The 26,159-nt window shown below is 50.3% G+C and overlaps 2 protein-coding genes across 3 annotated transcripts in view; one reads left to right on the top strand and one right to left on the bottom strand.

The window, feature by feature from the left end:
* Positions 1 to 12,154, top strand: part of LOC308459003 (uncharacterized protein) — a 63,572-nt gene extending 51,418 nt beyond the window's left edge. For both annotated transcript variants that reach the window (XM_080973956.1, XM_080973957.1), the window contains exons 6-9: positions 5,085 to 5,231; positions 7,492 to 7,623; positions 9,520 to 9,642; positions 11,969 to 12,154. In XM_080973956.1, the coding sequence (XP_080830082.1) occupies positions 5,085 to 5,231; positions 7,492 to 7,623; positions 9,520 to 9,642; positions 11,969 to 11,983 (417 nt within the window). In that variant the 3' untranslated portion in view covers positions 11,984 to 12,154. The remainder of the gene's footprint in view (positions 1 to 5,084; positions 5,232 to 7,491; positions 7,624 to 9,519; positions 9,643 to 11,968) is intronic.
* Positions 12,155 to 13,499: 1,345 nt separating this feature from the next.
* On the bottom strand, positions 13,500 to 26,082 carry CCM2 (CCM2 scaffold protein; the record flags this gene model as incomplete). Its single annotated transcript, XM_080976094.1, has 8 exons — positions 13,500 to 16,120; positions 17,754 to 17,892; positions 18,232 to 18,370; positions 19,425 to 19,482; positions 20,394 to 20,529; positions 23,440 to 23,576; positions 24,446 to 24,629; positions 25,984 to 26,082. Coding segments are annotated over 8 exons (1,173 nt in total), but the record flags the coding sequence as incomplete, so codon positions are not given.
* Between the last annotated feature and the right edge of the window lie 77 nt (positions 26,083 to 26,159).

Below are 26,159 nucleotides of genomic sequence, written 5' to 3'. Positions count from 1 at the left end.
ACAGCCCATTATAGCGAGTCCTTGGGATGCAAACAGGACCACCTGAATCCTGCAGGAGTTTTTTCTATCTGTCTCAAGCAAGCGCTAATTAGTTGAGGCAAGGTGCTTTAGAACATAGCTGTCAACTTACAGATTTGAAAATAAGGGACCAGCAGCCTTGAAAATAAGGGACCAGCAGCTAAAATAAGGGACCTGCAGCCTCACCTGTTCCAGGCACTCCAGTCTTCCTGTCCTCCTGCAGTCTGGTCAAACTCATGCTGGTAGCTTCGAGAACACTGTCCAGCCAACTTTGTAACCAGAGGTTCAACTGAATAGAATCTGAATCACATGCACCACAAGGCCTATGCAGCCTCAACTTAAGATGGCCCCCCGGCCTGGCTTTGCACTGCAAAGTTTGCAGCAGCACGTGCAACAAAATGGCGTCCAGCGTTCAAAAAACCTCTCAGCTTGCATTAACTAGCCACACACAAGGCATGCAAGCTCCACCCCCCAGTCGTTCTTAGGCTTCTTATTGGGTGAGCAACGCAGCCAAGCAACACAGTTGGAGCCTCCCTCCTCCCTGGCCGGCAGGGAGGGAGGGAGAGGAGCTGCTTCCTTTGAAATTTAAGGGACATCATTTAAGGGACATTTAAGGGACATCCATCAGTAAGGGACAGCAGCGGGACATGGTGCTGGAATAAGGGACTGTCCCTTCAAATAAGGGACACTTGACAGCTATGGTTTGGAACGGGTTAAGTCCGGAGCCTGCTGAGATTCTTCTTAACGAGCAGCCGAGAATCCCTATTAATTCCTTCCAAAGCCTCTAAGCAAACAGAGTTCTTAATTTTATTTTTAAAGGGAACTTGACTCGGTCAGTGCTGCTCTGGACTCCTGACAACATTGGGTGGGCCAGAGGAGAACCAGACATCTAATCTCTCTGCCTGGAGGCAAACTTCCAGGAAAATCTTGACCTCACAACAATCCCCATGTGCGTGACCCCCTTTCTGAAGCGGGGCATACAGTGGCCAAGCCCCATGGCCTCCCTGTGCCCTTCCTTGCCATCCTTGGAGAGCAAGGGGCTCTCAGAAGCAGGGATAATCCCCCGAGCCAGTGACGAACATAGGCAGCCTTATCCAAGGCCTAATCCAGCCCCCCTTGGTTTCAGGACAGCCTCAGCTAGGGCTTCAAGGGCTGAAGTCAGGCGGGGGGCCCTCTTATTCCCCCCCCCCACCCCAGAATATTAATCTGGGTCACAACCACGTTGAACCACACTGGTCAGCAACTGGCAGTGCCTTGGTCAAATCCCTGAAGGACCAGGTGCGCAGCCAGGGAGATGGCGGCTAATGGATTGAGGTTGAATCCCGACAAGACAGAAGTACTGTTCTTAGGGGGTGGGCGGGTGTGGGGGACTCCCTGGTCCTGAATGGGGTCACTGTGCCCCTGAAGGACCAGGTGCGCAGCCTGGGAGTCATTCTGGACTCACAGCTGTCCATGGAGGCGCAGGTCAATTCTGTGTCCAGGGTGGCCGTTTACCAGCTCCATCTGGTACACAGGATGAGACCCTATCTGCCCGCAGACTGTCTCGCCAGAGTGGTGCATGCGCTAGTTATCTCTCACTTGGACTACTGCAATGCGTTCTACGTGGGGCTACCTTTGAAGGTGACCCAGAAACTGCAACTAATCCAGAATGCGGCAGCTAGACTGGTGACTGGGAGCAGCCGCCGAGACCACATAACACCAGTCTTGAAAAACCTACATTGGCTCCCAGTACGTTTCCAAGTGCAATTCAAAGTGTTGGTGCTGACCTTTCAAGCCCTAAATGGCCTCGGCCCAGTGTACCTGAAGGAGTGTCTCCACCTCCATCGTTCAGTCCAGATACTGAGGTTCATTGAGGGCCTTCTGGCGGTTCCCTCCCTGCGAGAAGTGAGGTTACAGGGAACCAGGCAGAGGGCCTTCTCAGTGGTGGCACCTGCCCTGTGGAACACCCTCCCACCAGATGTCAAAGAGAAAAACAACTACCAGACTTTTAGAAGACATCTGAAGGCAGCCCTGTTTAGGGAAGCTTTTAATGTTTAATAGGTTATTGTATTTTAATATTCTGTTGGAAGCCGCCCAGAGTGGCTGGGGAAACCCAGCCAGATAGGCGGGGTATAAATAATAAATTATTATTATTATTATATTATTATCATACGAACCTGCCTGGGCTGTGAGATCTTCAGGGGAGGCCCTTCTCTCAGTCCCACCACCCTCAAAGGCACAGTTGGGTTGGGACCCAGGACAGGGCCTTCTTGGTGGTGGCTCCTCCAAGACTCTGGAACTCCCTCCCTGGAGAAGCCAGACTTGACAGGTGAAGACGACCTTTGTTCCCGCAGGCTTTGGGGAACTGACTGTGTTTAAGGAAAGGGCTGGTGCTGCGATGCTTCTGTTGTTATGATCTGTATGTTCTAATAGATCTCGTATAAAAATTTCCCTGCGTGGAAATGGCTGGGCAGGAAAATGGGTGGCGAGGCCTGCAGCTCGTTGGCTAACTGGGCTGGGGCTGATGGGTACAGAGGTACCTCGCAAGACGAATGCCTCGCAAGACGGAAAACTCGCAAAACGGGTTTTTGGTTTTTTGAGTTGCTTCGCAAGACGATTTTCCCTATGGGCTTGCTTCGCAAGACAGAAACGTCTTGCAAGTTTGTTTCCTTTTTCTTAAAACCGTTAATACAGTTGCGACTTGACTTCGAGGAGCAACTCATAGCACGCGGTGCGGTAGCCTTTTTTGAGGTTTTTGAAGACTTTGGTGATTTTTGAAGCTTTTCCAAAACTTTTCCGACACCGTGCTTCGCAAGACGAGAAAAACCGCAAGACGAAAAAACTCGCGGAACGAATTAATTTCATCCTGGGAGGCACCACTGTATTGTAGTCCAAAACATCTGGATGGCATCAGTTCGGCGAAGGCTGGGCTAACTAAGAACTACCGTCTTTTTCGCTCCATAAGACGCACCTAGTTTTTAGAGGGGGAATTCAAGAAGGGAAAAAAATTCTTTAAAGGGAGCGCTGAGCAAAGCCTGTCTGGATCCCAGGCTCTGCTCAGTGCTCCCTTTCACGAGCCGCGTGGAGCGTGTGTGTGGCGCTAGCAGGCTTTTCCCTAGGAGGGAGAACGGCAGCCCATCACTGACGGTCTGCCTTTCTCCCTCCTTGGGGAAAAGCCCCCGAGAGCCACACACACGGTCCGCGCTTCTCTTTTTTTTTTTTAAATGATATTTATTAAAGTTTCAAAAAATACAAAAAATACAGAATACAGAAAGAAAAAAAATAAAGTTTTTTAAAATATAGCCAAAAAAACAACAAAAAAAACACACCATACCAAATAAAACAGTTAAAAAGACATTAATTTTCCATAACCTATCTTCCCTATACTTATTTCCCCGGACCTCCTCATACCTCCCTTTTTTGTATTCCAGTTCAATTTGTTAGTTCAGCAAATCCTTACCATTAAGTTTTTACCCAGTTGCAAACCTTTTTTCATATCTCTTAAGGCATTACAGCTAAAAACCTCTTAGTTTCTATCCAACATCCTTCTAAGATTCCTTAATTTTACAATATTTCTGTAAATAGTCTTTAAATTTCTTCCAGTCTTCTTTCACCGACTCTTCTCTCTGGTCTCGGATTCTGCCAGTCATTTCCGCCAGTTCCATGTAGTCGATCAGGTCCGCGCTTCTCTTTAAAGGAGTGCGGCTCTTGGGGGATTTTGCGGGAGGTGGGGGAAGTAAGAGAGCCTCGCTCTGTCACTTCCCCACCTCCCGCAAGAGCCACACGCTCTTTAAAGAGAGCGTGGCTATCCCTGGCTTTTCCCCCCACCTCCCACAAAAGCCAGGGGTAGCCGCGCGAAGCCTCTGCAGGGCAGCGGGGTGAAGGCTCCCCACTAAGGCAGAAGCTAAAACAGCCAGAGGGAGCGCTGCACAGTGCTCTCTCTAGCTGTTCTGGCTTCTGGGGTAGCCCGCGAAGCCTCCGCAGGGCAGTGGGGAGCCTTCATCCCGTTGCCCTGCGGAGGCTTCACGGGCTACCCCAGAGCTGCTCAGGAGCTTGTCGGGGCTCGCGGGGGAAGCCCAGGTACCCCCCCGCCAGCCCCAAAGAGCAGCGGACAGCCCCGCCAGCGCTGACAAGCTCTGGGAGTATTCTCCACCTCCCACAAAAGCCCACAGGAGCCGCGCACCATTTGAGGAGTGTGCGGCTCCTGCGGGCTTTTCTACGAGGAGGGAGAAGGGACTGATGCGGCCAGTTAAGTCCCTTCTCCCTCCTCGCAGAAAAGCCCGCAGGAGCCGCGCAGAGGGGGCTTTTCCCGCCTGCCTCCCCCCTGCATTCGCTCCATAAGACGCACACACATTTCCCCTTGCTTTTTAGGAGGGGAAAAGTGTGTCTTATGGAGCGAAAAATACGGTGGTAAAACTAAAAATAAACAAATTTAGGCGCCAGAAAGAGTGCAGTGACATCAATAGGCAGGGAGTTCCAAAGTGTTGGTGGGGCCACACGACAAGATCAAGTTCTTACAAATGCCAAGATAATATTATGAGCATCTGTAACGGTGCCAGTTCCACAGATGGAGGCGGCCCCAAACTTTTCAGATCTTTAAGCTTTGGGGGCCTTCTGCGTTGATCGCATTCCTCTTGTACTGGGGGTTCTGTCATTTTTGGCTAAGGAATGGCACTCTTCTCTCTAATGATTTATCCCCTTATGATTTATCAGCTACTTTAAAATGAGGCTGCATTTTAAATTGTATTTTAACCCGTATTTTAAATTGGTTTCCACCCCCTCTATTATGTTTTTGCTGTGATTTTATTGGTGTTAGCCGCCCTGAGCCCGGGGAGGGCGGGGTATAAATAAAATTTATTATTTATTATTATTATTATTATTATTATTATTATTATTATTATTAAATTGGAAATGGTGGGAATGACTTCACTTGACGCAGGAAAGATCTTTTGAACCAGATTATCCCTCCTTAGGACTCTGCTTATCAGCCAGAGTCCTGTCTCTCCGTCTGTCTTCTGAGCGTGGCTCTGTTCCACGCTTTCTGCTGGGCAGTTCCAACAGGCTGTCATCCCCTTGTCTCCCTCCAGGCCATGTCGAAGCTGGGTCTGCGGCAAATCCACGGCGTCACCAGGATCACGATCCGCAAGTCCAAGAACATCTTGTTTGTGATCACCAAGCCGGACGTCTTCAAAAGCCCTGCCTCAGACATCTACATTGTCTTTGGAGAGGCCAAGGTGAGGGGTGAACAACTCCAGCCCTAGCATGAGGCACAGTGAGGCAGCTGCAGTGGCGTAGCGTGGGGGGTGCAGGGGGGGCCGGCCGCACCAGGCGCAACATCTGGGGGTTAGGGTTAGGGGGCGCAAATCCACGGGTTAGGGGGCGCAAATCCACAGGTTAGGGGGCGCAAATTACTTGCCTTGCCCCGGGTGCTGACAACCCACGCTACGCCACTGGGCAGCTTACTCAGGTGGCTGAAGCTGAGGGCGTGGAAAGGTGTTGGAGGACAGAGTTCTCTCTTTGTGTGTATGTGTGTGTGTGTGTGTGTGTGTGTCTGTCTGTCTGTATGTCTGTCTGTCTTCTACCCTCCAGTGGCGTAACGTGGGTTGCTAGTGCCCGGGGCAGGCAAGGGCTTCTGTTTTGTTTTGTTTTTTATTTTATTTTTTATTCAAAGTCATAACAAAACATATTATCCAAAAACATAGCCTTATTTCCCCCCCATTTTTCCTCCCTCCCCCTCCCCCCACAGAACCCCACCCCCACCCCACCCCCCGACCTCCCTCAGTTCCAGTCTTTGGTTTCTCCAGTAATGCTATTTTCTGCATGTTACAAAGTTGTATAGATCCTCAAACTGTTTAGCTGATTATTATCAGTAAAAAAATTGTGAATGTTTATTCAAAACCTGCCAAGGAGTCCAGTTCACTTTGTTGTGTCTTCAGATGCTTTGTGAAAGGTTCCCATTCATCCTTAAAGTCACAGTTACCCTTGTCCCGTAGCTTGTATGTCAGTTTGGCCAGTTCTGCATAGTCCATCAATTTTTCTTGCCATTATTCTTTAGTTGGGGTTTCTTCAGTCCTCCATCCTTGTGCTACCAGAACTCTTGCGGCCATTGTCGCATACATGAAAATGTTTTTCAACTTTTTTGGCAGGTCTTTCCCTATGATCCCCAACAAAAAGGCCTCGGGTTTTTTAACAAATGTTAAATGGAACATTTTCTTCAATTCATTGTATAGCAAGGGCTTCTGAATCCAGTTAGGGGAGCCCACTTGGCTCACTTGCTGTCCAATAGCATAGGAGAAGGATTTGCTTTGAAGAATCGTAGAGATCCCCAAGGGCCATCTAGTCCAACCCGCTGTAATGCCAGAATAAAGGTTGGAGGATCCCCTATTGGGGGGGGGGCTGCTGCCTAGGCACATCCTGTGGGCCGTGTCCCTGGCTCACTGCCCTTCCCTGCCTGCCTACCACCGGGGGCCTCTGGGCTCTGGCCCCCAGTGCCAGCAGAGGCTCTGTCCGCCTTTCTCGCACCTCCAAGGCCGGGCCGCCCTTCAGTCTCCAGGCTGTTCAAGGAGTCGCGTTGGCGGCTTGCCTGCCCCGGGCACCAGCAGCCCATGTTATGCCACTGGAGGGTGGAAGACAGACAGACACACACACACACACAGAGAGAGAGAGAGAGAGAGAGAGAGAGAGAGAGAGAGAGAACTCTGTCCTCCAACACCTTTCCACACCCTCACCTTCATCCGCCCGAGGCAGCTGCCTCACTATGCCTCATGCTAGGGCCATAGCTGTCAACCGTCCCTTATTTGGCGGGAAAGTCCCTTATCCCAGCTCCGCGTCTCGCTGCTGTCCCTTATTGATGATGTCCCTTAAATTTCCCGGGTTTCAAAGGAAGCAGCTCCTCTCCCTCCCTCCCTCCCTGCCGGCCAGGGAGGAGGGAGGCTCCAACTGTGTTGCTTGGCTGCGTTGCTCACCCAATAAGGAGTCTAAGAACGACTGGGGGGTGGAGCTTGCATGCCTTGTGCCGATCAAATCAGCCGTGTTGCCTGGGGACTCGCCTTTGCTCAGCGCTTCCCAGCGGAGAGGTGACGGTGGTTTTCTTTGCTGCATCCCCTTTGCCGGGTTGCTGCGCTGTGGGAGCCACCGCTTGAGGCTTCATTTGGCTGCTGGCTGGGCTTTCTGCCTTTGGCTCGGAGGGGCTTAGAAGTTGAACATACCTGTGCCCAGAAAATCCCTTATTTTGGCTGCTGATCCCTTATTTTCGAGGCTGCTGGTCCCTTATTTTCAAATCTGTAAGTTGACAGCTATGGCTAGGGCCAAAGTTGTTTGGGGAATCCTTTCGCCTCTCGGGGTAACCAAACGGGTGTCGTGAGCTGAGCAGGAAACCCAGAGACTGCGTGAGGCCTTTTCGCCAGGTCTCTTGTGCACGTCCAGAGTGGCGAAAAGACTCGGGGTGTGTGTGCCCTCATCGTATTTATTCCCATGCCCTCTTGTCTTCCACAGATCGAAGACCTCTCTCAGCAGGTACACAAAGCTGCTGCGGAGAAGTTCAAGGTCCCCATGGAGCACTCGCCGTTGATCACCGAAGCGGCTCCCACCCTCACGATCAAGGAGGAGAGCGAGGAGGAAGAGGAGGTACGGTGGTTTGGTGCGGGAAGGCCAGGAACGAGATCTTGGGGTCATGAAATAGGGCTGGATAAGCTGCCGTTGAGCAGAGACATCACCTTGCCAACAAAGGTCCGTATAGTTAAAGCCGTGGTTTTCCCAGTAGTGATGTATGGAAGTGAGAGCCGGACCATAAAGAAGGCTGATCGCCGAAGAATGGATGCTTTTGAATTCTGGTGCTGGAGGAGACTCTTGAGAGTCCCATGGACTGCAAGAAGATCAAACCTATCCATTCTGAAGGAAATCAGCCCTGAGTGCTCCCTGGAAGGACAGATCCTGAAGCTGAGGCTCCAAGACTTTGGCCACCTCATGAGAAGAGAAGACTCCCTGGAAAAGACCCTGATGCTGGGAAAGATGGAGGGCACAAGGAGAAGGGGACGACAGAGGACCAGATGGTGGGACAGTGTTCTCAAAGCTACCAGCATGAGTTTGACCAAACTGCGGGAGGCAGTGGAAGACAGGAGTGCCTGGCGTGCTCTGGTCCAGGGGGTCATGAAGAGGCGGACACGACTAAACGACTAAGCAACAACAAGCTGCCGTTTAAAATGGCAGATTCCACACTAGTAGGGATCACGAGGAAAGGAATAGGAAATAATACTGTCGATATAATACTGATACACAAAACCACGGTGCGGCCACATTTGGGATCCTGTCTACAGTTCTGTTCGCCTCACCGCAAAAAGGCAGTCTTCGAAATTAGCCAGGCGCATTTTGCTCCCAGCAACTTGCGACCGAGTGAAGATGTCTGGGTGCCAGGATACTGCCCGAAATCACCATCTGGGGATCCCTGGATCTGGACTGTTTTCACACACTAACACCCCACCCTGTAGAATTCTGTCAGTTCTGTTTTATCCGCACAATTGGAATGGATTTCAGGAACCAAAATGCTTTTTCTGTGCAGTCCTAACATCATTATGAAATGCAATAGCTCAGTGAGAGATGATCGGCTTTGCGTGCAGAAAGCCCTAGGTTCATTCCCTAACATCATTTCCAGGGAGGGCTGGGAGGTGATGATGATGATGATGATGATGATGATGATGATTTGTTACTCATATTATTATTTATTTAATGTATTTATAGCTTGCCTTTCTCCCAAGCTGGGATTCAAGGCAGCTTCCAGCATTAAAAATTAGTGCTATACAGTGGTACCTCAGGTTACATACGCTTCAGGTTACAGACTCTGCTAACCCAGAAATAGTGCTTCAGGTTAAGAACTTTGCTTCAGGATGAGAACAGAAATCGTGCTCCGGTGGCGTGGCAGTGGCAGTAGACCCCATTAGCTAAAGTGGTGCTTCAGGTTAAGAACAGTTTCAGGTTAAGTACGGACCTCTGGAACGAATTAAGTACTTGACCTGAGGTACCACTGTAAAAGACAAAGGGATACAAAGCGAACGAGCCAAGAACAGTAATTAACGCCTTCCCTTTTAACAGTAATTAACACCAGAACGCCTTAAAATCCAGTTTGCCCTGACAGCAGCATCCTCTGCACCTTCGTTTCCAAAGGCCTGCGTGAACAGGAAGGTGTTAACCTGTTGGCGGAAGGATAACCGGGAGGGAGCCAGTCTGACCTCTCTTGGGAGGGAATTCCGCAATATGGGAGCCACCACAAAAAAGACTCTGTCTCTCGGGTCCCCCCCAGCCTTGCCTCTGATGCTGGTGGGACCGAGAGAAGGTGAGATTTTGGCATGTGGGGAGATACTCTCCATCCCAAACCCTGGAGAGATGCTGCCAGTCCGTGTAGTCTGCACTGAGTAAGATGGACCAGTGTGCTGACTCGGTCCTCTGTTAGGGAGGTAGATAAACACAGGAGCGGATCTGCTAGCACCTGGATGGGATCTTCTAAGTTCCCCTCATCTCTCCCGGCAGGTTGACGAAACGGGTCTGGAGGTGAGGGATATCGAGCTGGTCATGGCTCAAGCCAACGTGTCTCACCCCAAAGCGGTGCGCGCCTTGCGTCACAACAACAACGACATTGTGAACGCCATCATGGTGAGTCTCGAATGTGCAGGGAAGTGGGGTGCGTGTGCGAAATCTGAACGACAAAATCCTTGGGTTTTCGGTCCCCGGATGGGGCATGGCGACAGTTCTCTCTGCCTTAGCTGTTTCTCCTTTGGGGGTCTGGACCCCCTTGATTCAAAACATGTGCTTAGGTCAGGAATGGTGGGAGGGATTCTTTAGTTGCACTTCCTGCATTGCACGGGGTTGGACTAGATGACCATTGGGGTCCCTTCCAACTCTGTAATTCTCACCTCTAGGGTGGTTATCTATAGCTGAGAAAGGCCTCACCTCTGGGCAAAAGGGTCTCTGGATCTGGCCCCCGGGGCCGGATCTTCGCCTCCCTTCATCCCCTGCGGGGGTGCCCACCTATCAGTCAGGTAGTATCACAATCACCTGGACATCAGCTGGTTGCTAGGGCTTGCAAAACACCATCAGCTGGTCGCTAGGGCTTGCAAAACACCATCAGCTGGTTGCTAGGGCTTGCAAAGCACCATCAGTTGGTTGTTAGGGCTTGCAAAGCACCATCAGTTGGTTGCTAGGGCTTGCAAAGCACCATGTGTGGCGCCATGCAAACTCCCCAACGAGAGGCTGCTGAAATTTGAGAGACCAAAGTGAACAGGAGGCACTGCTGTTGTCTCCCACCCATAGGGTGGAAATGGCGAGGGCTGCACTCTGGGGTCTCATGGGCTCTGCACCGACCCAGTGTCAGAGCAGGCCCCATAGCCTTTGATTCCAACTTCAAGTTGATTTGATCCTTCCCCTGCCTGTTTAGGGTAATATAATTTATTACTTATACCCCATCCATCTGCCTGGGCCTCCTAAACAGGGCTGCTTTCAGATGTCTTCTAAAAGTCAGATAGTTGTTTATTTCCTTGACATCTGATGGGAGGGCGTTCCACAGGGCAGGCGCCACCACCGAGAAGGCCCTCTGCCTCGTTCCCTGTAACCTCACTTCTCGCAATGAGGGAACCGCCAGAAGGCCCTCGGAGCTGGACCTCAGTGTCCGGGCAGAACGACGGAGGTGGAGATGCTCCTTCAAGTCTACTGGGCCTTTGAGGCTGTTTAGGGCTTGAAAAGTCATCACCAACACTTTGAATTAGGCTCAGAAATGTAGTGGGAGCCAATGTAGGTCTTTCAGGACCGGTGTTATATGGTCTCGGCAGCCACTCCCAGTCCCCAGTATAGCTGCCGCATTCTGGATTAGTTGTAGTTTCTGGGTCACCTTCAAAGGTAGCCCCATGTAGAGTGCATTGCAGTAGTGCAAGCGGGAGATAACCAGAGCATGCACCACTCTGGCAAGACAGTCTGCAGGCAGGGAGGGTCTCATCCTGCATACCAGATGGAGCTGGTAGATAGCTGCCCTGGACACAGAATTGACCTGTGCCTCCATTGACAGCTGTGAGTCCAAAATGACTCCCAGGCTGCGCACCTGGTCCTTCAGGGGCACAGTTGCCCCATTCAGGACCAGGGAGTCCTCCACACACACCCGCCCCGTCCCCCCAAAACAGTACTTCTGTCTTGTCAGGATTCAACCTCAATCTCCTCCTTGCTCCTGATGTAGATCTTCACTCACCCCTTCTCCCCAGGGTAGGAGGCATTCGTGCCAACATGTCTTGGGCCAGACCTGTCTCTGCGTTCTGCCAAGGCCAGATTAAATGGGGGAAATAAATGTGGATGGATATTTAGATGCGGATAACCTTGTATGCTGGGACGCGGGTGGCGCTGTGGGTTAAACCACAGAGCCTAGAACTTGCCGATCGGAAGGTCGGCGGTTCAAATCCCCGCGACTCTGGGGTTGTGGCGCTCATCTCGCTTTACTGGCCGAGGGAGCCGGCGTACAGCTTCTGGGTCATGTGGCCAGCATGACTAAGCCGCTTCTGGCGATCCAGAGCAGCGCACGGAAACACCGTTTACCTTCCTGCCGGAGTGGTACCTATTTATCTACTTGCACTTTGAGGTGCTTTTGAACTGCTAGGTTGGCAGGAGCAGGGACCGAGCAACGGGAGCTCACCCCGTCGTGGGGATTCGAACCGCCGACCTTCTGATTGGCAAGTCCTAGGCTCTGTGGTTTAACCCACAGCGCCACCCGCGAGGTATGCTTGGTTGAGGGGCAGTTAAATGTTTGTGTGTTAGCCAAGCCACCTGGAAAGTACTGTGTGCGACAGAGCTGTTTAAAATATGTGGCGCTCAATCCAGGAGGATCCTACGAACACGAGGAGCTGTCCCAACTCAACCCTGCAAAGGGGCAACACGGAGGAAATAGGCTTTGCCACTTTTACATTTGCAATATCTCTCTCTCCTTTTTCTTTTTGTGCAGGAGCTGACGATGTAGCGACCGGTTTTGGCAAGCCCACCCAAGCCTCTGCTGCCCACCCCTTCTGTATAGATGCACAGTTAACTCATATCCAATACAGCTGTTGTTTGTTAGGACTGCAAATAATTAGTCCCAACTATTCTGCATTGAAAATGCTGCTCAATAAACGGTATATTCACTTGAACTGCACACGGGTTTCCAGAGTGTCTTCCTTCCGAAGGGCTCAAAGCTGCTTTGGGAACTGCAGTCTGTTTGTGGTTGTTTTTACATTGTGTTCAGCCTTGCTGGCATTCTCTTCAGAAGAATGGGCAGACTCACCGTATTTTTCGCTCTATAAGAAGCACCAGACCGTAAGGCGCACCTAGTTTTTGGAGGAGGAAAACAAGAAAAAAAATATTCTGAATCCCAGAAGATGCGCAGCGATCCCTCTTGCTGTTCTGGCTTCTGAGATAGCTGCGCAGCCTGCATTCACTCCATAAGACAAACACACATTTCCGCTTACTTGGGGGGGGGTGCGTCTTATAGAGCGGAAAATACGGTAGGTCACTTTCTTCGTAACGCCTCCCCAAAATGCAGTAGTTTGGTATTTGTGGGTATACTGTTAGCCATGAGAGCTAAACCTTTGTCTCCGCAGTTGGAAGAAGCAATGCTTTTGAATACCAGTTGCTCACGTGCTTGAATCCTGATTAGCCATCTGGCTGGGGGATGAGGCATCCAGCCGCCTTTCTCCAGCCATTGTAGAGAATGGGTCGTAAAGTAGGCACAATCCCGATTTATAGGAAGGGGAGCTGGCCAACTTTAGTTTACTCAGCTCTGGTAATAAACTGAATTGCCCTGTTGTTCCTTTGCCACCCTTCTGGCAGGTAGGCACGTCCTGTCTCCTGAACTAGGTAAGCTGGTCGAATTTTCTTTCAATTTCTTGTTGAGTTTAGTCACAACCGCCTTAAGCTGTCTAAAGAACTGGAGTTATGTGCTGTTGACATGGGTAAGATGCTGAGGGCTTTTAGAGGGCTTAAGAACTAGTGCCAGAGCTTGATTTTTTCCTCTGCCCTCCCCATACCTTTCCCCTTGTATGCCATGGCTACAATCTAGCAGAAGTTGGATCTCTCGTGGATGCTTTGATTGAGATTCCTGCAAGGCAAGGGGGTTGGACTAGATCTCCTTTCCAACTCTGCAATCCTATTCAAAAAGTAGGATTTGGGGAAGTCTTGTAGCAAGAGCGACCCACAACTGTAATGCGGAAGAAAGGGAGCCTCTCTTACAAAATGAAGAGTTTAAGAGGTGGCCAGGGAGGGAGAAAGAGGAGAGGAGAACATCTCTGGGGATTAAGGAGTGCTGGTTACAGCTTTGCTGATGTAATACGAAGCAAGAGCAACTCAATTTGCTGAGTGGGCTGCAGGTGGCTGTTTCAGCTGCAACTCGCAAGGGAAGGAAAAGAAAAAAGAAAATGTCATTTTCCATTGTGGCTGTAACCTCCCCCCCCCCCAAAAAAAAAACCCCAACACAGTCAGGATCCCCATTCAAAGAGCTAAAATAGTATACAGGTCAGTTTATAGTAGCCAGCAGAGTTCTTGTGGCATGAAATACATATACAAAAATAACTGTGCATTTATATGTATAATATATACAACACATATACATTATGTATATTTTTCTTCCACTTCTGGTTCCTTTTAAAAAAACAAAACACACACAAACAAACCTCCAAAAATCAAGAAATCTACCCCACACTTTAGGCTTGCTGTCAAACTCTCGCACTTGAAGAACCACCAGACTCCCGTCTGTGAGGATCTTGAATGCCCAAGTTACTATTGTCTCAAAAAATAATAATGGAAGAATCTACGGTAGGCTGGCACTGGAACAAACCCCATGTCCAGCTGCAGGGGTCCAAGACCACTGCTTTGCCAGCCAGGACTCCACTGCGCCCAGAAAACTATCCTCCCTCCGCAACCTACGCATCCCAGGTAGAAATGATAGCACCAAATTCGTGGCACCATTTCGAGGGTGGGGGTTCGTGTATCCGTGTCCTTCGACCAGGGTAAGGAAATGTCACAAGCTGGTGCAGTCAGAAGTCAGGATGAGAGCTGTTTGCCCAGATGTGGGCAGCCTGACTCGGCTGATGGCTTTGCTTGAGGGCCAGCCGAGCTAGAAGACCTGCGGGCGCTGCTCTTGACTGGAGTTATCACATTCAAGTTAAGCTCGCCTGGCCCAGCGGCGAGTGCCGAGGTGACAGTCCACTTCAGCCAGGCTGCTATAATACACAAATGACATACCGTGAAAATCCCTGATACCGTGAAGATCCCTGAAACGAGAAGTAATCAACTAGAAATATTATCTTATAAAAGGTAAAGGGACCCCTGACCATTAGGTCCAGTCATGGCCGACTCTGGGGTTGCGGTGCCCATCTCACTTTATTGGCCGATGGAGCCGGCGTACAGCTTCCGGGTCATGTGGCCAGCAGGACTAAGCCGCTTCTGGCAAACCAGAGCAGCGCACGGAAATGCCGTTTACCTTCCTGCCGGAGCGGTACCTATTTATCTACTTGCACTTTGACGTGCTTTCGAACTGCTAGGTTGGCAGGAGCAGGGACCGAGCAACGGGAGCTCACCCTGTCGCGGGGATTCGAACTTCTGATCAGCAAGTCCTAGGCTCTGTGGTTTAACCCACAGCGCCACTCGCGTCCCTTAATTATCTTATAGAATTAAACTAAATAATACAAATCAAAAAGTTGAAGGAAAAAATCAGAAAAACCTAGAATTGAACAAAGTCTTAATGGGATGCCGGCTACAAACCTCGTGTCACTGAACTATTCAGTTTCCTCAGAAGGAAGTAGAGAAATCGTAAACCTTAAATGACCAAATTCAAAGAAAGGGGGTAAAACTCCCCCAAAATTCTGAAGTATTATAATTAAGAAATTTAATAGAGACCAAAGGGACTATGACGCAGGTAGAGTTTATAATTGGTGGTTGGATTCTGGTAATAATAGGTTTTTCTCATTTTTTCCTTCAACTCTTTGATTTTTATTATTTAGTTTAATTCTAGAAGATAATATTTCTAGTCGATTACTTATCGTTTCAGGGATTTTCACGGTATTTTGTTTGTTTTGTGTAATTTCTTGGTTCCGTGACTGTCTCTTTTCTATAGGCTGCTATAATACGGCCGAGCCGCGATTGCCAATGTTCTGGTTTCGGAGGAGGAGGCAAGGCAGCTGGCTAAGGTTTGGGGGCAAGGGAAGATCATCTCTTGCCGATGCCTTTGCCCGCAACCAAGCAGGCAAAGGGCTCGGGCTTGGCGCAACCAAGGCCACCTTCTGGTCTGGAACAGAAATGTTAGGACGAAACACCTGGGGTGTTCAGTTAATTCACATTGCAATGAACTTCATCGGAAAGTAACAAACAAACACACACGCACTCGCCCCCCCGGGAAAAAACAAAAAGGTTAGAAATGTCATGTGCAAAAAACCGTAAACCGGCTTGTCGAGTTCTTGCGGACGGGTCGTCCTGGGCAAAAGCCCGCACTGCTTTCGCGTCGGATTCATGGCTCTCCAAGGATTCCCAACCTGCAAGCGCTCTCCATCCTGCGAGGGGCTGATCCTGCCAAGCCCCCTCTCCATGGCTTGCTCCTTCACAGAAGAGACCGCTGAGGGCCACGAGGTCAAGAGCCCCTCTTTCAAAAGGGCCCCGGAAGGAAGGAAGGAAGGGGAGTCGTAAGGGAAATCCCCCCTTTCCACTTCTCCCGGAACCAAAAACGTTCCTATTATTCCCAGGAGGGAAGAGGAGAGTGTGTGCACGACTGAGCGAGCAACAGGGCCTGGATATTCCTGGCAGGGGGAAATGCCTCTTCCTTTTTCTCTTTCTCTCTCCCCCCGACCCTTTCAGGAAGAATCGTGGTCCATACTGCAGCCCAGAGCCTCGATGTCGTTGCTGATGTCAGAGATCATGCGGTCCCACTCGTCTCCCTCCGAGGGGGCGGACTGGTCATCTGAGCTCCCCGCGGCGCCGTTGCCGTTGGTGGTGGAGTTGGAGGTCGTGCTGACCGTCCGCCGGTACCTCCCAAAGCTGTCGGTGATGATGCCTCGCCCGTCCTTCACGCCAATCGTCTCCAGGAAGTTCTCAAAGTATTGGCTGTCCTTCTCCGGGATAAATGGTCTAAGGCCTTTTTGGGGAAGGGGAGAAGGGAATGGAACAAGGAATAATAATAATAATAAAAAAATTTATTTATACCTCGCCCTCCCCGGCCAGAACCGGGCTCAGGGCGGCTAACACCAGTAAAATTACAGTAAAAACATAATTGGGGGGGGGACACCCCAATTTAAAATACAGGTTAAAATGCAATTTAAAATGCAGCCTCATTTTAAAAGTCAAAACCATAAGGGGAGGGAAACATAAGGGACAGACTGAGTCCAAACCAAAGGCCAGGCGGAACAGCTCTGTCTTGCAGGCCCTGCGGAAAGATGTCAAGTCCCGCAGGGCCCTAGTCTCTTGGGACAGAGCGTTCCACCAAGTCGGGGCCAGTACTGAAAAGGTCCTGAGCCCAGTTGAGACTAATCTAATCACCTTGCGACCTGGGACCTCCAAAATGTTGTCATTTGTGGACCTTAAGGTCCTCCGCGGGGCATCTCAGGAGAGGTGGTGCCAGAGGAAGAGACGGCGGTACAGTGGCTTCCAACAAAATATTAAAATACCGTAATGCATCAAACATTAAAAGCTTCCCTAAACAGGGCCACCTTCAGATGTCTTCTAAAGGCTGGTAGTTGTTGTTCTCTTTGACGTCTGGTGGGAGGGAGTTCCACAGGGTGAGTGCCACTACCAAGAAGGCCCTCTGCCTGGTTCCCTGTAACTTGGCTTCTTGCAGTAAGGGAACTGCCAGAAGGCCCTTGGCGCTGGACCTCAGTGTCCGGGCAGAACGATGGGGGTGGAGACGCTCCTTCAGGTATAGTGGACCGAGGCTGTTCAGGGCTTTCAAGGTCAGCACCAACACTTTGAATTGTGCTCGGAAACGTACTGGGTAGGTCTTTCAAGACCAGTGTTATGTGGTCACCAGTCTAGTTGCCGCTTTCTGGATTAGTTGCAGTTTCGGGGTCACCTTCAAAGGTAGCCCCATGTAGAGTGCATTGCAGTAGTCCAAGTGGGAGATAACCAGAGCATGCACCACTCTGGAGAGACCGTCCGTGGGCAGGTAGGGTCTCATCCTGCATACCAGATGGAACTGATAAAGAGCTGCCCTGGACACAGAATTGACCTGTGCGTCCATGGACAGCTGCGAGCCCAAAATGACTCCCAGGCTGCGCACCTGGTACTTCAGGGGCACAGTGACCCCATTCAGGACCAAGGTGTCCGCCACACCCGCCCGCCTCCTGTCCCTCAAAAACAGTACTTCTGTCCTGTCAGGATTCAACCTCAATCTGTTAGCCGCCACCCAACCGCCTTAGGGATTTGTGTAGAGTTTACTCCATAGCCTTTTCTTCTCTCAAAGATATCCAGCCAAGTTTAGAATCAGCGTCTTTCTTCTCTTAGATCAGGCAGCCCCAAACTCAGCCCTCCAGATGTTTTGAGACTACAATTCCCATCATCCCTGACCCCTGGTCCTGCTAGGGATGATGGGAGTTGTAGTCCCAAAACACCTGGAGGGCCGTGTTTGCCTATGCCTGTCCTAGATGGAATCCCTTTCTAGGCTGACAAGCTCCATCTGCCCCTCAACTTGCCCTCAACAAATGGGATATATGGACACCAGCAACTTCCATTCATTCAATCTCGGGGGGGGGGGGTGGTCAGGTGGGGACACTCACCTAGCAGAAGGAACTTCCGGCTATCCCCATAGAGCTGTCGCAGGCTGACGCAAAACTCATGTATGGACGCCCCGTTACGGTATTCGCGCAGAAGCATGGCAAACTGCTGGATCTCATGAGAGGAGAGTTTTGTTCGTAGCTAGGAAAGAAAGGGGTGGGAAGAATAAAAGCTAAATCAGCGTAGGAAGAAAAGGGTGTTGAAACGGAAGACGCAGTTTCTTTTGTTCGATTTTCCACGTAACGTTAGGAAAGATCCGCAGCAAAGGTTTACGTCCCAGGAGGATGATGGGAGTTGTAGTCCCAGCACCAACCAGAGGCCACAGCATTCCCACCACTGTTCTAAAGGAAGAGAAAGGAACTTGCATATTCCAATGACACCCCCCCCCAGCTAAGTGTGTGACAAGCCCCTTGGTCCCACCCCTACCCCCCCAAAGGGGACCAAGATTTCCCTGGGTAAAGCCTTCCTCCCTGCCCCTACCGTCATCATGTAGTCCTGGAGCAGCTCTGTCGCGGTGGTGCTCAGCTCGCTCTCGCTGGCCGCCTTGGCGTGGGGTGAAGGCTGTGCCGACAAGGAAGAAGGGGAGTTGCCACCGGTCTCCAAGGACTCGGGGAAAGAACTGGAAATGCACAACAGGTCCATGCGTCACCCTCACTGAGCCAAGGGGCCTTCCATCTCCTCCTCCCTCCCCGTCAGTTCTCCTTTCGTGCTGCGTCCGTCGGGTTGTAAGCCTGAGGGTTCGGGACTGAACTGATACCTGTCCCCTTTTTGCCTGTTCTGGGAGCCTTCTTTTGGTTGAAGGTTTGGGAGGAGGCGGAACTGTTTGATAAAGAATGGAGGCGCACTCCATTGTCTCTTACCGCATGGACGGCACCAACTACTTTGGGAACCCAGCAGACATTTTACTTACAATTAAGCAGTATACGGATTTTGTGAAATACCGTATTTTTCGCTCTATAGGGCGCACCTAGATTTTTTTTATTCCCCCCCCCCCAGCCCCAAAGAGCAAAGAAGCCAAGACAGTGAGCGGGATGGATCCCACTCACTGTCTTGGCTTCGTTTTTAGCCGTGGGGCTGGGGTGGGGGAAGTCCGAGCTTCCCCCGACCCCAGCCCGAGTCTTCGCTCCCAGAGCTTGCTGCTATCTGCAAGCCTTCTGAGCCCAGCAGGAACTCCTGCCGGGCTCCGAAGGCTTGCGGATAGCTGCCCAAAGCCCGGGGTGTGCAACACTGCGCTCCCCGTGCTTCGGGCTGCAGGCTGCTATCCGCAAGCCTTCGGAGCCCGGCAGGCACTCCCGCCGCACTCCGAAGGCTTGCGGATAGCTTTTTGAAGCCCGGAGAGCAAGAGGGATCGGTGCGCACCGACCCCTCTCGCTCTCCAGGCTTCAGTGAAAGCCTGCATTCGCCCCATAGGACGCACACACATTTCCCCTTCATTTTTGGAGGGAAAAAAGTGTGTCCTATAGAGCAAAAAATACGGTAAATACACACACACACACACACACACGCCCACTGCTATTTTTCTAGAAAAAGAGGTGCCGGAACTCACCATGAACGCCTGCCTTGTTCTGTAATAATAGCAGTGGTGCCTACCTGGGAGGCGTCAGAACTGAGTTCCAGCTGAAAAAAAGCTATGAAGATGCCCCATTCTTCCCTGCTGCCCTAAGTATACTCACAAAGTGCTTGCTTCCGTTTCGTAGGAATCTTTAACGTCCACTTTTGTAGAAGAGTCATCTGCAAGGAAGTAGCCAGAGAAAGACGGTATGCAAATTAAAAGGGAAATGAAAAAATAAATTGAAATATCTGGGCTAGATAGACACTACATGGAAGCCTCCTCTGTTCAAGCTAGAGGAGATGAGGGAAGCCACTTCAGCCCAGTTTGCCGCCGGTGGATATTATTATTATTATTAATTTTAATTATTTTTCCCTCTCCCTATATATATTACATTACATTACGGTCTTCAAACAAAAACATCCTGGAGGTCCCGGGCCACAGAAAGGTTAGGCTGGCCTCAACTAGAGCCAGGGCTTTTTCGGCTGTGGCCCCGAACTGGTGGAACGCTCTGTCACAAGAGACCAGGGCCCTGCGGGACTTGACATCTTTCCGCAGGGCCTGCAAGAAAGAGCTGTTCCACCAGGCCTTTGGCCAGGGCGCAGCCTGACTCCCTCCTTTGGCAATCTTCACAGAACTCTAGCCCAATGGTTGCCGTCAATTTGATTTGAACTGATTTTCTAATGAACTGATTTTAGAATGCTGTATTATTTTACTGTTGTTAGCCGCCCTGAGCCCGGCTACGGCTGGGGAAGGCGGGATATAAATAAAAAATTATTATTATTATTATTATTATTATTATTATTATTATTATCATCACATTACATGATGAAACAAGAAAAAATGCCCCAGGAACCAATGACCCCCTTCCCCCACCCCAACAGCGAGTTTAGAGCTGCCTTTGCCAACTTGGTGCTCTCCCCATGCATTGGACTACAACTCCCATCATCTCTGGGGGGATGCCAGGTAGGCAAAGGCGAGATCACATGACCGCTGAGTCGTGCAGGTGGAACTGGAGCAGTCTGGCCCTGCTCGCTTCCCCTCTGCAACAGCCGCTTGCAAGAGGAAGCCAAACTGCGGCTGTTTCTCCTACCGCTGTGCAGGGAGAGGTGTCGCGTTGGCGTGGAGGCCCCGTCGAATATTGCTCTGTCGAGGAAGTCTATGGTGGACTCCGTGTAAACAATGTGGAAGACTTGGCTGAGAAGCGAGCAGAGTTCCTCTGCAGTTACCTGGAGAAAGATGGAACAGGGCAGGATATAAATAAATAAAATAATAATAATAATAATAATAATAATAATAATAATTACAGGTTGGATGGGCTTTGGGGGAGAAGCAGAGAACTTCCAACTTGCCCCATCTTAAGCCCATCAGACATGCATTATTCAGCATACATCAGGCCAAAAGAAAAACATGTCTTCTCTCCTTCATGTCCAAAGCAAGCAGCATAAGCAAAGCTATACAGAAACGGAAGCTCCCAGCAAGCTGTGCTGGAATGTAAACAGACATGTGACACACAACAATCCTGCCTGTTCTTAAGGTGGAACAGAATATTCTAACAGTGAGGCGACCCTTCCCAGAGCTCTGAAGAGGGTCTCCTTGCGAGAGGGAGGCCCCTCCTCGCCTAACAGCTGATGTGCAGGGTAGCTCAGCAGCAGCCACATCTACAGCTGCGCACACTGTGCAAGCCAGGAAGGCAGTAGAGCTCCATGGACCGGACAACGCATGGGGAAAGAAGCTTTCTTGTATGTCAGCTGAGCTGGTGGGGCAGTACAACCTGCCCATCTAGGGAAGCTTCTCCCCGGCACATCAGCTGATCTGATATAGGCGGCACCCCCATTTTATGCGACTTCACTGATGTGCGTGGAGGTTCGGAATGTAACCCCCGGGGAAACGGGGAGTCGCGTGTACTTGAGAGACTGCCTTCCCCTACACGCCCAGCAGATCGCTGCAGATGCGCTCCTCCTTCAAGTTCCTAAAACAGGAGTGGGAGACCTTTGGCCTCCGGAGGTTGCTGTACTGCAATGGTGTCTGAAAATTTTTACACATCACTTGGGAAGACAAGCGAACTAACGTTCTGGAAGAAGCAAAGATCCCCAGTGTGGAAGCAACGATTCTTCAACATCCACTTCGTTGGACTGGTCATGTTGTCCGGATGCCTGATTATCGTCTTGCAAAGCAACTACTCTATTCCGAACTTAAAAATGGAAAGCGTAATGCTGGCGGTCAGCAAAAGAGGTTTAAAGACTGTCTCAAGGCAAATCTAAAAAAATGTAGTATAAACACCAACAATTGGGAAACACTGGCCTGCGAGCGCTCCAGTTGGAGAACAGCCTTGACCAAAGGTGTCATGGGCTTTGAAGACACTTGAACTCAGACGCAAGGGAGAAACGTGCTAAGAGGAAGGCACGCTGGGCAAATCCACACCATGATCAACTCCTGCCTGGAAACCAATGTTCCCACTGTGGAAGGACGTGTGAATCCAGAATTGGCCTCCACAGTCACTTACAGACTCACTGTTAAAACCGTGTTTATGGAAGATGATCTTACTCGGCTACGAGGGATCGCCAAAGACGACTGCAGCTCCCATCAGTCCCAAGCTGGATGGTCAATGATGGGAGTTGGAGTCCAGCAATCTCTGGAGAAACACAGGATCCCTAATCTTGCCATAAGGTATCAGAAGTCCACTCCACAGTTAACGCAGAGCAAGGGTTTCAGCGAGGCTGCCTGTCTTCTGCCGAACAGCATCCCTGCTGATATACGACAGGCACCTGATATCTGCGCCTTCAAGAAACACTTCAAGGTTACAGGGAACCAGGCAGAGGGCCTTCTCGGTAGTGGCGCCCGCCCTGTGAATCATAGAATCATAGAGCTGGAAGAGACCACAAGGGCCATCGAGTCCAACCCCCTGCCACGCAGGAAACACCATCAGAGCACTCCTGACATATGGTTGTCAAGCCTCTGCTTAAAGACCCCCAAAGAAGGAGACTCCACCACACTCCTTGGCAGCAAATTCCACTGTCCAACAGCTCTTACTGTCAGGAAGTTCTTCCTAATGTTTAGGTGGAATCTTCTTTCTTGTAGTTTGGATCCATTGCTCCGTGTCCGCTTCTCTGGAGCAGCAGAAAACAACCTTTCTCCCTCCTCTATGTGACATCCTTTTATATATTTGAACATGGCTATCATATCACCCCTTAACCTCCTCTTCTCCAGGCTAAACATGCCCAGCTCCCTTAGCCGTTCCTCATAAGGCATTGTGTGGAACGCCCTCCCATCAGATGTCAAAGAGATAAATAACTACCTGACATTCAGAAGACATCTGAAGGCAGCCTTGTTCAGGGAAGTTTTTAATGTGTGACATTGTTGGAAACCACCCAGAGTGGCTGGGGAAGCCCAGCCAGATGGGTGGGGTATAAATAATAAATTGTTGTTGTTATTATTATTATTATTATTATTATTATTATTTGTTTCAGTTTCCCACCAGCTAGGTGGAAGGTGCTTATTAGCCACGGATTTTATTAACCTATCTTCAGTCGTGTTTTGCCCCGCTTTTAAAAAACTGTCTCAGCTGTTCTTATGGTATGTTGGCAAATTGTCATGAGATGCATGTAATTCATAAAGTAATGATAACACTTCAGATATTAATAATAATAATATTTCAGAGGAACGATTCAGGCAGCAGCAAAATTTCCTGGCATTCTATGAAAAGGAAAAAAAATACTGGAACATTTCTATCTACAGTGCAAGTTTTTGACAGGGTCACCATTTCCAGTCGCCGTTGACAAATGATTTCTGGTGGGCAGAATTATTACTGGGCACAGGTCTCAAATAAAACAAAATGCTCTGGGCCTTTAAGTTGCAGGAAGGTGATCGTTTAAACATCCATTCCACAGATACTATTTTTTCCTAGGTGGAAAAAATCCTGTTTCGCTGTATCTGTGAGAGAAGGCTGCCTTATTAGACCACAAGAGAGCGTAATATGGCCCAGAGTGGATGCCTCTTCGCAGTTCAAGAGCATCTCTTTCACCTGCGTAGCTGCACCTGTCCAAGGTGAAGGCAAGATCTTTCCTGGCAAAGGGAAGTCTTGTTGTCAAAAACGGACCTGCCTGAGGAAGGGAAGGAGAGAGAGGCAGACATCTTACTTTATTCTCCGTAGCCAGGACCACCAGGCAGCAAGCTTCGACAGGAACCGCTCCGCTCTCCGAGAGAGACCCTGACGTAAGAGCTTTCAAGCTTTCGGCACAAAGACTCTGGTTGGGGGAAATCCCGGGGTCCTGAGCTGAGAAAAACCAGAGGCCATTAGTGGAACCAGGAGGCAAGCTGCTAGGCCTGCGTGATTCTGCATAACCCCACCCCCACGGGAAAAAAAAGGGTATTTCTTCGTAATGTTCTGGAACGACGAGCTCAGAGGTAATGCCCAACTTTATGCTGCTTTCAAGCTGCTGTGACAGTATTTATTTATGCGCTTTTTTCTTTGGTTTCTTTTATTAATAAAGTAATTTTTAAAACGAACACTGTGCATTTGCTTAACAGTAGGGAAAGACTTGTTTAGGAACATAGAAAGTTGCTTTATCCGGAATCCGACTATTGAATTGAACGGTGGCTGACGGGATTTGTACCACTGAGCGTTTGGGGTAAATTCGACCAGAACTGAGTACGGTGGACACTTGGGTTGTGAACGTGATCTGTGCAGGACGCACGTTCACAACCTGCAGCGTTCGCAACCCGTGTTTGTGCAAGCGCAGGTTGCGATTCGGTGCTTCTGCGCATGCGCAACCGCCGAAACCCGGAAGTAACCCGTTCCGGGTTTTGGCAGTCCGCAACCTGAAGTGTCTGTAACCCGAGGTATGACTGTACAGTGGTACCTCTGGTTGTGAACGGGATCCGTTCCGGAGGCCCGTTCGCAACATGAAAAGCCCGCAACATGAAGCGCCGTATCTGTGCAAGCGAGGGTTTGTTCTCTGGCAAAATCAGTCTTTCTCAGACGCAACAGAGTCCTACCGCAGATGGGCCACCCCCCACTTAGGTGCCCCCCAGGAGAGATGCACAAGAGCTGATGGACAAAGCAGGCTCTCGTGGCTACCAAGACCCCCCCCAAACAACAACAACAACAACAACAACTGGAAGGCAACCCCTTTGCCAGCCTACCTGTTTTCAACACCACCAGGTGCGAGGAGTCGTCGCGGATGTAGGAAACCGACGCGATGTCATGGATTGGGACCCTGAGTATGATATCTTCGCCATCCCGCCACACCAGTTTGACGTTGTAGGCGGAGAGGCTGATCACAGCGTCATGTTCCTGCGTCAGCTGCCCTGGAAGCTTATGAGCCCTCTAGGATGAAGGCGGGAGGGGAAGAAGTGGCAGGGTATTAAACGACCACGAGGAGGGATAGCTCAGCTGGTAAAGCACGGGACTCTCGGGGTCTTGGGTTCAAATCTCAAGATTTTTGAGCACAATTCAAAGTGTTGGTGCTGACCTTTCAAGCCCTAAATGGCCTCGGTCCAGTATACCTGAAGGAGCGTCTCCACCCCCATCGTTCTGCCCGGACACTCAGCTCCGAGGGCCTTCTGGCGGTTCCCTCCCTGCGAGAAGCCAAGTTACAGGGGAGCAGGCAGAGGGCCTTCTCGGTGGTGGCGCCTGCCCTGTGGAACACCCTCCCAGCAGGTGTCAAAAAGAAGAACTACAGTGGTACCTCCGGATGCAAACGGGATCCGTTCCGGAGCCCTGTTTGCATCCTGAAGTGAACGCAACCCGCATCTGCGCATGGGCAGGGGCCTTCTGGTGATTCCCTCACTGCGAGAAGCCAAGTTACCAGGAACCAGGCAGAGGGCCTTCTCGGTGGTGGCACCCGCCCTGTGGAACGCCCTCCCATCAGATGTCAAAGAGAAGAACAACTACCAGACTTTTATAATAATAATAATAATAATTTTTATTTATACCCCACCCTCCCCAGCCAAGACCGGGCTCAGGGCGGCTAACAAGCAATAATAAAAACAAGTTGAATGAATACAACTTAAAAACAAGATTAAAATACAACATTAAAACCTTACAATGAAGCCTTATCACAGGAGGAGAAAGAAAAAAGAAAGAGGGGGAGGGAATCAAATTGGCTCCAAGCCAAAGGCCAGGTGGAACAACTCTGTCTTACAGGCCCTGCGGAAAGAAATCAGATCCCGCAGGGTCCTGGTTTCATGAGACAGAGCGTTCCACCAGGCTGGGGTCAGTGTTGAAAAGGCCCTGGCTCTGGTTGAGGCTAATCTGACTTCCTTAGGACCTGGGACCTCTAGGGTGTTGCTGTTTATGGACCTTAAGGTCCTCCGTGGGGCATAGCAGGAGAGGCGGTCCCGTAGGTACGAGGGTCCTAGGCCATGAAGACATCTGAAGGCAGCCCTCTTTAGGGAAGCTTTTAATGTTTAACAGACCACTGTATTTTCATACTCTGTTGGAGGCCACCCAGAGTGGATGGGGAGGGCCGGCCAGATGGGCGGGGTATAAATAATAAATTCTATTCTATTCTAAATCCCACGATTCCCACATTGCAGGGGTTGGATCAGATGATCTTCATGGTCCCTCTGCATTTCTATGATTCTATGAAATCTTCTTCCCCAGGTGGGAATGCTTCTCAGAGAAGGGTAACACGCCAGAACTGGGGGAAGAGAGAAACTCGAAACAAGCTGGTACGCACCTTTGCATTGTCTATCAAATGCAGTACTTCTGTTCGGCTGGAGGGGTTCAGGTACCCTGGGACCGATGCTAATTGACCTAAATACTGGAAAGCAATGAAGAATTGTCAGGGGAAATGGTTAAGTAAACTCTGTGAGTACCTGGAGTTAGCAAAATAGACGGATTTAATAAGGCAGA

The sequence above is a fragment of the Podarcis pityusensis genome (genome assembly GCF_964106645.2).
Source record: "Podarcis pityusensis genome assembly, chromosome: 12".
NCBI lineage: Eukaryota > Metazoa > Chordata > Lepidosauria > Squamata > Lacertidae > Podarcis > Podarcis pityusensis.
The sequence above is the reverse complement of the archived record's forward strand: the minus strand, read 5'-3'. Positions and strand labels throughout refer to the sequence as shown.